The 16,958-nt window shown below is 36.3% G+C and overlaps 1 protein-coding gene across 1 annotated transcript in view; it reads right to left on the bottom strand.

The window, feature by feature from the left end:
* lmx1ba (LIM homeobox transcription factor 1, beta a) overlaps positions 1-15,820 on the bottom strand; it is a 60,225-nt gene extending 44,405 nt beyond the window's left edge. The window contains exons 1-2 of the mRNA XM_079871819.1: positions 15,490-15,820; positions 13,874-14,060 (exon numbers count right to left, since the gene is read on the bottom strand). Coding sequence (XP_079727945.1) covers positions 13,874-14,060; positions 15,490-15,556 — 254 coding nt within the window. The 5' untranslated portion in view covers positions 15,557-15,820. The remainder of the gene's footprint in view (positions 1-13,873; positions 14,061-15,489) is intronic.
* Positions 15,821-16,958: the final 1,138 nt, after the last annotated feature.

Genomic DNA, 16,958 nt, shown 5'->3' with positions numbered 1-16,958 from the left:
AACGGGGCTCGGGTTACGGGCTGCGAGTCTGCCTTGCTTTCTTCTCTCAGACCTCCAGCCTGGACCCACTACCGAGCAGAGACAAACCCGAGCAGGGCCCGTGGCCGGCGGAGAGCCCGGGTGACCTCTGCCAGCAGGGTTTGGGGACGAGCAGATACAACACCACGGCTGAAGAGCGATGGGTTTCTTTGAGGAGAGAAGTGTCACGGCCTTAGGGGAGGAAGACTTTATGAGCTGGAAAGCTGCTGCAAGAAACCCCCTAAAGTTAGGAGAACCCTTGGTTTATGTGTATTATCACTCAGGCTAAAGGTCCGTTCAAGTCACCTTCATTTATGTGGCGCTTTTAACAATATAGATTGTTTCAAAGCAGCTTTATGGTGATAATAGGAAATTACAGTCACAGAGATTGTTTTGGCTTTACAGCAGCTTTAGGATAAAGTTATTGTCCAGCTAAAGTTTGTTTTTAAATCATTCATTTTAATTCGTTCTTGGTGTGAACAGGCCTCAAGTCTACATAAATCCGGATACTTCTTTTTCAAAACGTTTCAAAACGCTCCCTGTCCACAATAGTGTTAAAATGCTCATCCACACTGAAACATGCGTATGTGTAAAACATACTAAAAAGTTCACAAGATGATACCGAGAGTAAAAAATATCCCGCTACTCAGTGTTGCGTCCAGGTCGCACTCAAAGTCGCATGGTCTAAAACACAATTGTCATCATGTTTTGCCGCAGGACAGCAATTGCGAGTCAAATACAGTCATGAATTTCTTTGAATTTCAATTGCAAGTCTTCTTCCTAACATTCGGGATAATTCCGGTTCACGTGGCTAAGCAGACGCAACACATTTTATTTTCAGTATTATAAATTGTTAAGGCCAGACAAGTAGTTTATTGAGGGTTGATTTGTAAAGAAGGACTACACGCCTGCGCACATATGCGCATACCTTTGGACTGAACACGTGATGCGCATGTCTGCGTTTTCGCAGGTTTGCGTTTTTGAGGTTTGCTCAGAGATAACTGATAATCGTTTGCACCTTGGAACCTATTTCCGGGAGTGCATTCTCGAGACACCAGACACTGTTTTGTGAGGATGAGCGGCCGGAGTGTGTTGAGGGTTTTCCTGTTAGAACGGTGTTGTGTTAGCGGCCCCTAAGTTAATAACTAATGATCTTCGCAACGGAAGTGAATCACTCAAAACTAACTTTAGCTGGACAATAACTTTATCCTAGAGCTGCTGTAAAGCCAAAACAATCTGTTAAGGTAATTTCCTATCATCACTGTAAAGCTGCTTTGAAACAATTCATATTGCGGTATATAAGCGCTATATAAATGAAGGTGACTTGACATTCAAATTCAAATTGCAATTTTGCATCTTCTTCACTACATCAATTCAATTTCAAATGAATGGAACTGAATTTTTAATTCAGTTCTGAAAGGTGCACTTCAATTGTAGCCAATTTCTCTTCTAGCATCTAATCATGTCTTTCAGGACATCGACTGTATTCAAATGCCCTTAAGTCAAATTTTAGCATATACCTGTAATCTCATACTAGCTTGACACACCTGATTTTAAGTTACAATTGCATGTAAAGTTTCTATGAATATGGAGGATTGTGTCCATTTCAGCATAATAGTGATTATGGTTAACCCTTAACGCACCCTGAGCCCTTTAGTGAAGTCACATTCTCCTGTCCACACTTTTAAAGCGTTCTGCAGCAATGGTTAAAGAGGTTTACTCAGGAGTGGGCTGGCGTCAAAAAAGTCCACTCACTTTCGATTGCATGTATCAGTTTTGACGCACAACCTTCAAATTTAGCAGAGGGAAGTTACAGGCTATTTCTGGGCCGCTGAGGGGGAAGACATGCCCTACTTTGAGCTGGTCATCAGTACCAGGCAAACCCCTCACGCTGCGAGGTGTTGTAAGGTCACGGAGAACAGGAGGAGAGTGTGCCAAAAGATCCTAAATCAACCCTCAAAGCTTGTGCAACAGCAGTCATGGAGCATGACGAAGAATCACAGAGCATACAAAGAGAAGATAAGCCCACTGATCTCACGCTAGTCTCATATCACTTCGTCTTGGTGTCTAGTATCAACACTAGTCTTTCAGTGTATTCAGTTTACACTACTGTTCAAAAGACTCAGCTTCAGCTCTTCTGCTCACCAAGGCTGCCTTTATTTTGTCAAAAAACAAACAAACAGTAAAACAGTTATATTGTGAAACATTATTATGCTTTCATATAACTGTTTTCTATTTTAATTATGTTAAAATGTCATTTAAAGCTGAATTTTCAGCTTCATTACTCCAGTCTTCAGTGTCACATGATCCTTCAGAAATCATTGTAATATGAAGATTTGATGATCAAGAAACATTTGATTATTATTATCAATGTTGAAAACAGTTGTGCTGCTTTTTATTTTATTTTATTTTTTTATGAAAACCAAGATACATTATTTCCAGGATTCTTTGGTGAATAGAAAGTTCAAAAGAACAGAATTATAAATGTCTTTACTGTTGCTTTTTTTTTCCAATTTAATGCATCCCTTCCAAATTAAAGTTTGATTTGATGGTTCTGTTCTGTTTACCCTAAGGCAGGGATGGGCAACTTCGGTCCTGGAGGGCCACTGTCCTACAGAGTTTAGCTTCAACCCTAATCAAACACACCTGAACAAGCTAATCAAGGTCTTCAGGATTACTAGAAAATCACAGGCAGGTGATTTTTTCAGGGTTGGAGCTAAACTCTGTAGGACAGTGGCCCTCCAGGACCGAAGTTGCCCATCCCTGCCCTAAGGGGTGCGCAGGGAGTTCTTGCCCAGAACAGAACCACACCGCCAATCCAAACTGTATGCTAACTGTCAATCGTATTCGATGAAAGTGGTCCTGACAGAAACGCGGTTCTATGAATATGCAAATGAGCCCCGCCTCCACTCACTCACTCAGCTCAGAGATCCACTGGTTGACGATCACACGTTGATCTGATTGTGTGACGTCAGAAACACCAGCGATTTCAAAGCGTGTTTTTGAGACTGTCTTTGGTTCACTGCAGTTTTAAGGAGGAAATACTCAGCAATGCTGTCGACTTATGAATTTACACATGGTTTGTCTTAAAGCAGATTAAAAACACCACATAGACATATAAACAACATTAAAAGCTAGATTTTCACCACAGGGGGACTTTAAAAGAACCATTTTTCCTCAGTGTGAAGAACATATTAATAACCCAAACAACCTTTTTCCACTATAAAGAACCTTTAGTTGAATGGAAAGGTTCGTCATGGAACCATCAATTCCAATAAAGAACCTTTATTTTTTTTAAAGTGTACAGTGAATTAAACAACATATTCTGTGACAAAAAAAAGAAGGAACAATATGCTCCAATGGCATATTTCCAATATCTCAACTGTTTCACCAAGACAGAAACTAAATTAAATAGAGTACAAATAGGACTTTAAGGTGTGCTGAGTGTCGATGGAGAAGTTTAAAGTTCGGCACACTGCCGGCTGTCAGCGCCTCCAAGCATCCCGAACCCTCCTACCCCGGCCAAGATTGTTCCGTTTGAAGCTCCTTCAGGGTCAGGAAAACCAGATTACAAATCACCTTGAGCTGAAGGAGCATCGGCGCGAGGGAGGAGAGGAAAGAATTGCGTGGGTCTTTGCACGGGAGGCATGAAACACAATCCGGAGAGCACTTCCCACCGAGTGTTGTTTTTGCAGCCTCTACGGCTGCGGTTTACTTACTCGTCTCCACAAACTCACAGGAGCTGAAGCATGTTTGGTGGCCCGCTGTGCCCGGGATCCTGGATTTACACCCGGATACACGGCCCTGATCCCTTTGATAGACAGGGAGCACAGCAGATCTTGCGGTTTCTAATAAAACTGAGCTCTTGGTTTTTACAACGTGACGCCCCTGCTTGTCTCCTCATCTGCAGGAGAGTTATGGAGAGGTTGAACAGAAGACATAAAAAGACTTGTTTTTAAACGGCTTAAGATATTACCACTGATTGGAGAACGAACTCTTTTACCTTCCCATACATCAGATAAAAGCCGATCATTTTTTACTATAACTACTCAAATAAGAGGCGTGTTAAAGGTTGAAAGGTTTAAGGCAGTGGACGTTGATGGGGTAGTATAAGAAAAATGTATTTAAAATATTTAAATGTATTAGTATTCATTTGTTTCAGTCACACAATGTCTTCCATTCATCCACTATATTTGTGAACATCAATGAGGCAAAGTAATGGTGATGAATACTCAAACATATCAACAGAGAAAACCACTGAAAAGGTTTGGATTGTAATATAAGTCAGTAAAGACATTTATAATCTTACAAAAGATTTATAATAAATGCTGTTATATTCATCAAAGAATCTTAAAAAACTATGTATTATGGTTTCCAATAAAATATGAAGCAGTTTTCGACAGAAAATCAGCATATTATACTGATTTCTGAAGGATCATGTGACACTGAAGACTGGAGTAATGATGCTGAAAATTCAGCTTTGATCACAGGAATAAATTACATTTTACAAAATATTCACATATAATACCGTTCTTTTAAATTGTAATAAAATTTCACAAAATGACAATTTTTACTGTATTGTTTTTTTTGTATACATAATTTTTTTGTGTGATTTTTGCCTTTTTTTTGGTGACAGGACAGTATAGAGTTGACAGGAAGCGAGGTGGGAGAGAGATGGGTGACGGGATCGGGAAAGGTCCATGAGCCGGGACTCGAACTAGGGCCGCCCAAGTGCAACGGCGCTACATGTCGCGTGCTGACCACGGGGCCATCGGTGCTACATTTTTACTGTATTTTTGATCAAATAAATGCACCCTTGGTGAGCAAAGAGTCTTTTAAAAACATTCCAACATTTTACCGATCCCAAACTTTTGAACACTAGAGTATGATAATTTGGTCAGTGCTAATTATGGTCTGATGAGCGGGAAACGTCACGTTACCGAAACAGGTGAATATACTGCTGCACTTTGGTGGGACAGACTCATGAAAAAATGATGGACGTAGTGTCCGTGACGTCACCCGTAGGTTTCTGCAGAGCACTTTTGAAGCCCAAAGTGGGCGGAGCCGGCCGTCGCCATCTTGGCAGCACGTCACTCCCGGATAACCGGAAATGGGCAAAGAAGCGGATTAGCTGAGGTGGCGTGACGCTAACAGACAGCAGACAAACGGCTAGTAGTGACACCAGCCACAATCCACCTGTCACTCAAGTGCCCACTCCCTTAATTATGCAGAACTTTGCATTAAAAAAAATTTGACCCCCGTCATAGTTGTAATAAAGGGCCAAATTAGCTATATACACCAAAACCACTTTTTGCACCAGGCTGTAAACATTTTTTTCTGCTGTAAAGTTTGGCATTTTAACATGGGAGGTCTATGGGATTGACTCTCTTTTGGAGCCTGTCTCTAGTGGCCAGTCGATGTATTGCAGTTTAAGTCACTTCTTGGATTCAAGAGAGAGCCAGGAAGAAAACCAGGCCTGAAATTGTTCTGTCATGATAAATCTTGTCTGTTGTGAGACGGGACGGTTGAGGTGTAAAGGAATGTGGTCCGGATCGGTGTCCTGCAGACCACCTGTCACCCCCACATTAGTTCTGACCCACTGGAGGTCGAAACAGGCTGTTGTGCACCTGAGCTGGAGATAATGAGTTTCGCCTCACTCCATCTGTTTAACAGACGACCAACAACAGTTGGCTGAGTAAATAAAGGACGGTGGAAGCTGGAATCTGAGATCGGTTTTCTATGCAAAGCAACACAGAGATGCATCTTACGACCGATAATGTATAGGCCTAATACAGGTTCTGGTTGATTAAACTGTACCAATGAATACCAATATTCTTCATAAAACTCACATGGTGAAGCATCCAAAAATTCATAGTCATAAAAAAAAGTTTTTGTTGTTGTTGTTGTTTTTTAGCAGCTGCATGTGACAAAATCTTTTGTGCACTACTGAAACATCTCTTAGTGTTTGTTTTAAACGCTTTTCGGAGGCTTTTGCAAAGCCTTGGTAATCTTTAGATGGTAAAATATGGTGTTTACAACAATGCACAATATGTACAAGTCGCTAGAACAACATGTAACGGATTGCATGATTATCACAAATAATTGTGATCAGAACCCTGTATGGCAAATATCTAATGAAGTAAGTAAATATTATATAGAAATGTTAAATAAATAAATAAATAAAAGGTGACCAGAACTGTGACTTGAATGGCTAACTAATGAAGTAAGCAAGTAAGTAAATAAATAAATAAACAAAATCATTAAATAAATAAATAAATAAATAAATAAAGGGTGATCAGAACCCTGACTTGTATGGCTACTAACTACTGAAGTAAATAAATAAATAAAATTGTTAAATAAATAAATATTAAAAAAAAATGTTAAACAAACATAATTGTTAAATAAATAAATAAATAAATAAATAAATAAATAAAGGGTGATCAGGACCCATACTTATAGCTACTATCTAACTAACTAACTAAAAAATGTTATATAAAAATGTTAAATAAACAACCATAGTTAAATAAATAAATAAATAAATAAATAAATAAATAAATAAATAAATAAATAAATAAATAAAAGGTGATCAGGACCCAGACTTGCTTGGCTTCTAACTAACTAACTAACTAAATAATAAATGTTATATAAAAATGTTAAATAAATAAACAAAATAGTTCAATAAATAGTTAAATAAATAAATAAATAAATAAATAAAGGGTGATCAGGACCCAGAATTGCATGGCTACTAACTAACCAACTAAATAATAAATGTTATATAAATAAACAAAACAGGTAAATAAATAAATAAATGTGTTAAATAAACAAACAAAATTGTTAAATAAAAAAATGTGGAAATTATTTCATAATGCAAGCACAAAGTGAGCACAGAGCAATACAAGAGACATAAAACCAGCACCTATAAAACCATGTAGCAAATCGTTTGCTTGGGACAACTTTCGATTATACCGTCCAGAGCTCATTATGCAAAACAGCTGCAAAATAAATCTGTGGCCAGTGCTGAAAAACAAAAGGCAACTTAAACACACATGTGTGCGTCTAAAGCCTCATAATATCGATCTCATGTTCTCTGAATTGGTTTAAGAAGAGAGTCGCAGGGGGTCTTTTCCAGAGTCCCTCCTCTTCCATTCCATATTGTTCCATCCTCTCATTCTTTTCCTTCATTCTCCACACGAATAAGTGGATTAGGGAACAGGCTTCCGGTGGGCACAAAGCGACAGGGGAGCTCAGTGTCACAGTCAGTGATAAAAGTGTGGAGCTCAACTCTACAGCCGGGGCGGAAACGTGGGGGTCATACTGCTAATCCCATTATAGGAAGAAGAGCCCACAAGAAAGACAGAGGGAATCTGGGTGGTGCGTTCGGGAATCGGGGGCCTGCGAGGAAAAAGGTATTGCTCAAATGTCGCTCTTCCAGAACTCAGCAAACTGGAGTCCTCTAATACGTCAACTTTGTCATAGATGTTTCTCACAAAATTCCTTTAGAATAGTAAAAAAAAAAAAAAGATACAAAAGAGACATACAAGGTATAAAATGAACATGGATAAAAGCAGCTCGGACTATTTGTTCTTGGGAGAATTTGATCAGAAATGTTTGATTCTACTTAAATATATGATTTAAAAGTTAGGTAATTAATAATTGACTTAATTATTATATAATAGTCCTCTAATTATTAAAAATGTGTGTGTATATACATATATACACACACACATTCGGTATCTACACGTGTATACATTTATTTATATTCATTTATTATATTTATGTTAATTTGTATATATTTTAATTGCATAAATATAGTACCTGTAATTAGATTACATTAGATTTTAAAATGCCCATAATCAGATTACAGTAACTTTTTTTATGGATTACATGATTACATATTATTCACATAATGGTATATTCATAATTTATTGATGCTCAGTAATTGTTCTTTTTTCCTTTCTTAAAAAAAAAATTATTCATTTTATTTTGATATTTTTATAATTAATTATTATCTTATCATCAATCCCCTGCAGTTCTTTCATTATCGTTTGTGTTTATATATATATATAAACGTATATTAAGTTATCTAAAAGTAGTCAGAATACATTACTTAAAACTAGTTATCTAGACAAAGTTACTTTGTAATTTGTAATCAGTAATGGAGAACAATTTGCAAGTAATCTATCCAGCACTGTAATATTAATGCATGCATCTGATGCACAATTTGCATGCATCTGATGCACAATATATATATTTTAAAGAGATCTCATGGAAGTGGTAAAAATGGGTTGCAAACGCTATACGTCTCTGTGCACTGCGGCATCATGGGGAATGTGCCGGTTTGAGACGTGCCACATTGAGATGGCGTGTGTTTCTGCATGTCTGTGGACTCTCACATGTTCCTGAGAGTCTTTCTCTCCTCCGTGAAGGAGAAAACTGCACCCGCTCCTCAGGCACGGGCAGAATGTGAGACGGGGGTGCGAGAGGAGGCCTGCAGGTACACAGCACTTAACAGAGCCGTGCCAACCTCTCCTCACGGCTCGGTGACAGAAGAGCCGAGAGGTGACGTCTCAGACCAGAAAACCACAGAGACCGAGAAACACACCAGTTCAGAATCACTCTAAAGACAATCATGCACAAACTTCCAGAACAACTAATAATCATATTATCCACAAATCATTTACAATAGAGAACAAGGGAAACAGAACATCAAAAGTCCTTTAGTTGATGAAATCTAAATGCACATCAGTCTACAACCAGCACTACTGACAGATCACAGACATCAGCCAGATTACTGGGAAATATGGAAATCACAATGTTATAGAGCCATATGAAAAATACAATACAAATCTAATATCAATAATCAGAGACTCACATTCAACCTAAGGTGAAAAATCATATATATATATATATATATATATATATATATATTAAAGTGTTTTAGGATATAATCTAAAAAATATCTAAAATATAAATAATAAGTTATACAAAAATAAAAATCAATAAATATAAGAATTTGTATGTAAATGTAAAAAATACTGCATCTGAGTGATTGTCAGCCTTACAAGAAAGAAAGGTTGTGTGTGTGTGTGTGTGTGTGTGTGTGTGTGTGTGTGTGTGTGTGTGTGTGTGTGTGTGTGTGTGTGTGTGTGTGTGTCTTAACATCTTATAAATCATACTAAAGTGATGTTTTTTGAAAATGTAAAAACAGAAACTTTTCTGTGATGGGAAGGTTTAGTGTTAGAGGATAGAATATACAGTTTGTACAGTATAAAAAACATTATTGTCTATCATGGAAAGTCCCCATAAAACATGGAAACCCAACTGTGTGTGTGTGTGTGTGTGTGTGTGTGTGTGTGTGTGTGTGTGTGTATTTCACACTCTCTCTCAAAGGAGGCCACAGTGTGCAGACTGAACGATCTCACACACACGCGATGAGCCAGAGGAGAAAACACACCCTCCGCTCGGAGTCAGACACATCTATTATCCCATTAATAGGAAACTGCAGAATCATGCTTTGTTTAGTTATTGTTCCTTAACAGATTTTGTCAGCCCATCTCAGTTTATCTGCTCCAAAAAAATATTCTGTTGTTTTACTGTTGCTCGTGTGTTAGCCTCGATTCTCAGCAAATGACCTGTTCCTCTAAAGAGAATACGGCATATGTGACCCTGGATCACGTCACCAGTCACAAGTCGCACGGGTATATCTGTGGCAATAGCCAACAATACATTGTGTGGGTCAAAATTATCCATTTTTCTTTTATGCCAAAAATCATTAGGATATTAAGTAAAGATCATGTTCCATGAAGATATTTAGGAAATTTCCTACCGTAAATATATAAAACATTTATTTTTGTGAGTGAATGCTGCACAATCGTGAACATAAATGAACAACTTTAAAGGCGATTTTCTCAATGTTTCGATTTTTTGCACCCTCAGATTTTCTAATAGTTGTATCTCGACCAAATATTGTCATATCCTAACAAACCATACATCAGTGGAAATCTTATTTATTCAGCTTTCATGTAATGTATAAATCTCAATTTTAAAAAAATTGACCCATGTGACTGGTTTTGTGGTCCAGGGTCACATATGTGGTAGAAAAGCACGATCCTAAAAACATGACATTATTCAATTTATATAATCTGTTAATTACCCTGCATCAAGTCATATCTGTATTTAGTAAATCAATAAAACGCTTGTACAACCGTTTGGATAATCATAAAGATACGGATAATATTAAAATACAGTATTTATCTGGTGTATAATGTTTCATTAACACATTATGAGAATTGTCTATGTTATTGTTTACACCTTCGGCATTGAATGCTTTTTTTTATTGTGCAAAATAGCATTGTGTTTTCTCCAATATTTAAATGAGCTTTTCATTGAACAGCTGGCATCATGTCAATATATGTCAAGTATATGCACAACAGGAATCTGCCTGTAGACAAAAAATGCCACAAGTATAAAAGAAATATGATTTTGAACATATAAAATATCCTGTACCACATCAGATTATATCATTTTAATTGCATGCATTAATATTTCTACAGATTATGTAATGTTTTAGACACTTAAATCCAGCCCTCTGGACACTTAAGACACGATTAAAGAATGTCATTGCCATAAAAAACAAAATGTCAACAGGTTCCTGAACCTCTATACACTTAAAAAATAAATTAAAAAATCATTGCCACAGCCGCTTATTAAAAGTAATTGGGCAAAAATGCTGAAGAAAAGTGAAGTTAAAAGCTTGTGCAGCATGTGTTGGGGATATTTTTAATACAGTGACATTGAGTTTTAGGGGCCAGTGATGGAACAGGCAATAGAGAAGCAAACGTCTAATTCCCACATCATTTCTGAAGGGCTAATAAGCATGTTTGTTGTTTCTGTAATCGGAGATATTTCTCTGTGCATCAGAATCCAAACATAGAAAGAGGAGAGAGTCGCGTTATGAAGATCAGGGTTCAGGATCTCAGGAATTCCTGCTCTCCGTATCTCAGAACAAAACACTCCAGCTAGACCTGACCCAAAACATCGACGCTCCAGAACGGTTTAATGAACTGAGCATGGAAGTCAACGCCATTAAAGAGTTTTGAAAGAAGCCTTGTGTTTGTGAATATGTCTCCTAAGGGTCCACCAGTGGTTGTAAAGTGGCAGATATTTTCTCTCTCGTGAACAGACGTCTATAGCGCTGTTTATAGCCTCTTCGGGTTTGGGATTCAGCCATGTCAGACTTTATGGAAAACTTGCTCTTTTGAGCATTTCTAGTAAAAACCAAATTGTGCAAGCAGAATATCGCAATCCCAATATCCATAAAACGTTTTACAGAAAACATGCAACAAACCCACAAAGAAATCAAACGTATAGAAATACATTTAAATAAAGCATGTATCACCGTCTTGTCCTTTCAAAATCATATATATGTGTGTGTGTGTGTGTGTGTGTGTGTGTGTAAATATGTATATATGATTATGCTATACATATTCTACATTATATTATATTTTTATGAATCAGGATATTTTAGATAGCCATGGGATAAACACAAACACACACACACACACACACACACACACACATATACATACATATTTTGTGTGTGTATATACACTAAAAAGTGAATAGTTGGATCAACTTTAAAAAATTACTTCAATTGGTAACACCTAAAGAAATTAAGTTTTCTCAACTTAAATTATCACGTTTTATCGTGAAAAACGTGATAATTTAATTTGAGAAAACTTAATTTCTTTAGGTGTTACCAATTGAAGTAATTTTTTTAAGTTGATCCAACTATTCACTTTTTACAGTGATATATATATATATATATATATATATATATATATATATATATATATATATATATATATATACACACACACACACACACACCAATATTTCAACATTTATATGTATGCAGTAATAGCAACATGCCAAAAACCCACTAACGAATCAAAAGTACAGAAATTATAATAAATTTTGGGGAAAAAATAGCATATTGTCCTTAAATATACAGGATTTCAATGCTTTCCTAAAAAAAGAAGCTTGTATAGAATCAGCAGCGCCGACTACATCCAGAATCGCTATGATCTTTGATATTATAGGAACAAAATATGTTTTAAAATGATAAGTTTGAGCATGCATCATCATGTCATGAGCCGAGTGTGAAATCAACACGAAACACCACATTCCAGCTCACATTTGATAACACAGACATGTGAAATTCACAGAATAGCACAAATTCAAACAGAAATGGCAGTAAATAACATAACTAGAAAATGTTCCCTCCGACTTTTACAACATACCATACATGTGCAAAGTGATATTCAGAGGATACATCACTGTCTATACCCTCAAGCAAGAGGAATATATACAGTATAACACACACAAAACACTCACTTAAATGAAACACTTCACAATATGAACGTTCAACTAACAACTGACAACCACGAAGAGTCCAAATACTATTGTTTTATCACTTAAAAAAACCTAACACGACAACATAAACAATGTAATGTAAGAATTGCAGATTATTATTCACAGCTGACTGGATGAGACATCTCTATAAGTGAGCTTTACTGTTCGACTCATTACAAGCGTGTCTGTCAATTAGAGCGAGTTAAACATGGAGGTGTGTGAGAGTGTGTGAGTGTGTTCTGTGGCTTTGCTTGTTAATCTCTCTTAAAAGAGAGCCATAAAAAGCAGAGCCGGGTGTGAATTAAGAGCACTAAGTGCCTCATCATCACTGCTTTATAAATACTACTCTGAAAGAGACAAATAACATGCAATTAAAGCCACTTCTCACATAGTCTGATACATAGTTTGTTGACTGGAGCGTAAATATAAAGTTTATGCAATAAAATTCAAAGTGTGTAATTTAGCCTAATAAGCGAAAGACACAAATACATATAATTATCCAATTGTGTTACAACTATGTGTAAACTTTGTCTAGAGTGAATCCATCTATCTATCTATATATCTAACTATCTATCTATCCATCTATCTATAAAATGTATTTAACACTCTTAAAAAGAATTTAAAAGACACTAAACGTTTAGGCTATTAAAAATAATCATAAGCTACATATCATTCAAAAGCAATAATATATAGGCCTCAGTGGTAAAAACTTTAATTATTAAACCACATTAAGTAAACCCATGAAGACACAGAAGTAGTTCTTCTACTTGCTTATAAGACCTTATTAAAAAAAACGCGACGCGTGACGTCAGACTGGACGCGATAATGTCGCGATGACTGAAGAAAAGGTCTTAAAAAAGAGCAGGCGATTACAACGACCATTCACTGTACAACTGTACGACAAGCTCTGTGATTTATGAGTGGACACATCAACGGCAATAAGAACAAGATTATTATGCATATTACTCATTTAGTCGAGTTCATTTTGTTATAATTATCGTGGCCAAATTCTCACGTTTATTTTGATGTATTTATTTATTGTGCTTTAACGTTCAAATTAGCCTATGAATCTATATTTTATGATTTAAGTAGCCTATTTGCTTTTACAATATCCGTACAGATAATAGGCCCTAATAATAATAATAATAAATAATAATAACAACAATTTGGCAATAACAACAACAATAAACTAGGCTATCTTGTTCTTATTGCCGCTAAAACAATTAAATTGATAATATCGAAATATAAATAATTTATGATATAGCCTATGCTTAAAAACCATGTGAAAAACCATGTTTGATTAAAACAAAAATTCGAAATATTCCCTTTATGAACACACACGCGCGCGCGCGCGCTAACTGATGTCGCGACGCTCCTTTGGAGAAAACGTCGCGCGCCAGAAGACACACACATGCCACGAGATGAATGAACGAGCTCTTACTGTTGGTAGTCGTGTTTGCAGTAGAGTTTCTGGTCTCTGGAGTAGCAGCTCATGGTGAGAGGCTGCTGACACACCGAGCACTGCACACACTCCTCGTGCCACGAGCAGTCGTTCACGCGCAGGAGGAAGCGGTCAGAGATGGGTCTGTGACATCCTTCACACACACTTGGATGCGCGCAATCTGAACCTGCAACGCACGAGCAATATACATCACACACATACACACACAAATGCCACATAGGCTACATTAGGAACTCGCTTTCTGGAGTAGCCTACACTAAAAAAAAAAAAAAATGTTTCCATAATAAAATCTAAATCGCGCAGTTGTTACGCAGTTCAAAATCTTAAAAAAGTAGGCCTACTTTAGTTGGGGTAAACTAATGTAATAAGCAGATTGTTTACATCAGATATTTCATGTAATAGCCTATAGCTATATTTAAAAAAAAAATTAAACATCTTAAAATATATTATGCCAAATTGGCCGGTGTATTACAGAATATTAAATATGTAACAGAACCAGTTCATTTCGATGTTATCTGACAAAACACTTTTACTGTGGTAATTCTGACTGACTGTCGTTGCAACATTAACCTAAACATTTGTGTTATATTTTCTGCACTATTATTTAATACAACTTTCTTTTTCTTTTTTTTTTTTTACAAAAAAAAAATGAAGACAACAAAAAAAATCCTTTATCCACAGAAGCATGATCCATGTTTCCGATTGATATGAAAGCAGTTGGTTTGGTGCAATATCAACAACAAGCTGATTAAAGGTTAAACATAAATATATTTTACATTAGTAGCCATTTACAATATAGTAGCCTACTTCTATGACGAACATGTAGCCTAATATTTAATTCTTTTGAGAAGCTCTTTTTTTTTATTACAACTCGTTATTGTTATACTATAGTGGTTAACTAGTTAATTATGCAAACATCTAGTATGTCTATCGTTTTTAATTGTAGCCTATGGAAAAGCGCTGTAAAAACGTCAAAAGGTGCACACAAAATTATTTGTGTCATATTTAATTATTGTTATTTGGTAACACTTTCAAATAAGGTTTCATTTCTTAACATATTAGTTAACATTAACAATGAACAATACTTCTACACTACAGCATTTATTAATCTTACACTCTAAAATATTGTTTCAACGGTCAAATATGGACAAACCCGACTGTTGGGTTAAAAAATGTAGCCTATAAAAAAATGAAACCAACGGTTGGGTTAAAAAAAAAAAGTTTATAAATTTTTTAAACCAACGGTTGGATTTTTCAATATTTGACATGAAAAAAAATAATAATAATTTTTAGAGTGTAGCTAGTCAATGTTAATTTCAACATTTATTAAATTTTTAAAATCCAAAGTATAGTGTTTGTTAACATTAGGCTAGTTAATGCACTGTGAACTAACATGAACAATTAGCCTATAAAGTTAGCAAAGATGAATGTGCTAAAATACATTGGTTATATAGTTAGTTCATGTTAGCCTAATGCTAACAAATGAGACCTTAATGTAAAGTGTCACCGATATATTTACTTTAGTTTAGACGTGTCTCTGAAATGACTGTGTGACACAAGTAAAGTGTTCGTAGTGTTTTCTGTGAGAAACTCACCGAGCATCAGTGCCAGAGACTCTGCTCCAGTCCTGAACTGATCTTCAATCTTGATTCCGTCCAGCATCTCGACTCAGCTGATCTCGGACCTGTTGCGAAGTCCAGAAGAAGTGTAGGAGCAGATCCAGACTCCTGCTGCACACGGACCGTGACGAGAGAGAAACTAAAAGTAAACTGCCTTGTCTGTGTATGCGTGTAGAGTAGGCCACAGCAGAGAAGCGACGCGCGTTTCTTCGGTTGCTCGGAGAGAAACAGAATGAAACCGTCAGATCCTCCGGTAATCCAGTGGCCGCGCGCGTGAGCTGTGACCGGCGCGAGCTCTTCTCTCACTGATCGCGTTCACGAGCCCTGCTCCTCTTGAGGAGTCCGCGCGCGTCATTCTCCTCAACTCCGTGTGATGCTATTGGTGCTGTTGGGTCACAGCGGAACCGCCTACAACACCCCACACACACACACACACACACACACAGAAACACACACACATCATGTGCTGCTGCTGAGGGCAATTACAAATACATAATTAACATGTGCTTATAAATAAATATATAGATTGAACATATCTGAATTATTCAAGTCAAAAATATAATTGAATAGTCAACACTGTAAAAAAACAAACCTATAGAATCTACATATACGAACAGGTTCACATGCCAATTAAAGTATTTTTAGAGGTCAAATTAGGGAAACAACGGCATATTTCATACAGTTTGCGACCACAAAACATTCAGAGTTCATGTGATGATTTCAACAACAATGACAGAAAAAATAAACAAGCTTTGTAATTATTTATGGTGATGGTTATTAACAATAGGCTGTTATAATTATTGTACCGTTAATAAGATATAAACACTTTGAAAAAAAACATGTTGGGTTGTTTCAACCCATGTTTGGGTCAAATATGGACAAACCCAACCGTTGGTTTACATTTTTTTTTTATTAAATTTTACTGTTAAAACGGTTTTTCATTTAATTTAAAATGTAAACCAATGGTTGGGTTTGGCCATATTTGACCCAAACATGGGTTGAAACAACCCACTTTTTAAAAGATAGCCTACGTTTTAATATTTTAACAGTTTTCGTCTTGATATTTTAAATACCCTAGCCGATATAAAACAAACAGCATGTAATCGGGGCGTAAATTAAGTCTCAAAACCATTAACTTTTTTATTTCTGTTCTATTTTATTTCACGTTTATAATTATATAAATCAATTACGAAAATGGCTTTCTATATAAAATATGGACTATAATTAAAAATAACTTTAATTGTTCATAGAATATAGGTAGCCTAACCTACTTTAACTCGTTACATTTGATCTTCCGATTTTAACATATTGTATTTAATTGCTTTTGTCATAAACAATTTCTCACTCGACCCATGCGTCAAATCGAGCCTATATATATTCCGATCTCCGGTCATAATCATTTGATTTCTCGCGCAGCTGCTTTTATCTTCATGACATTATCTGCA

Source organism: Squalius cephalus (assembly GCF_949319135.1).
Source record: "Squalius cephalus genome assembly, chromosome: 5".
NCBI classification, from domain to species: Eukaryota; Metazoa; Chordata; class Actinopteri; order Cypriniformes; family Leuciscidae; genus Squalius; species Squalius cephalus.
This window is presented reverse-complemented; position numbering and strand designations above follow the sequence as displayed.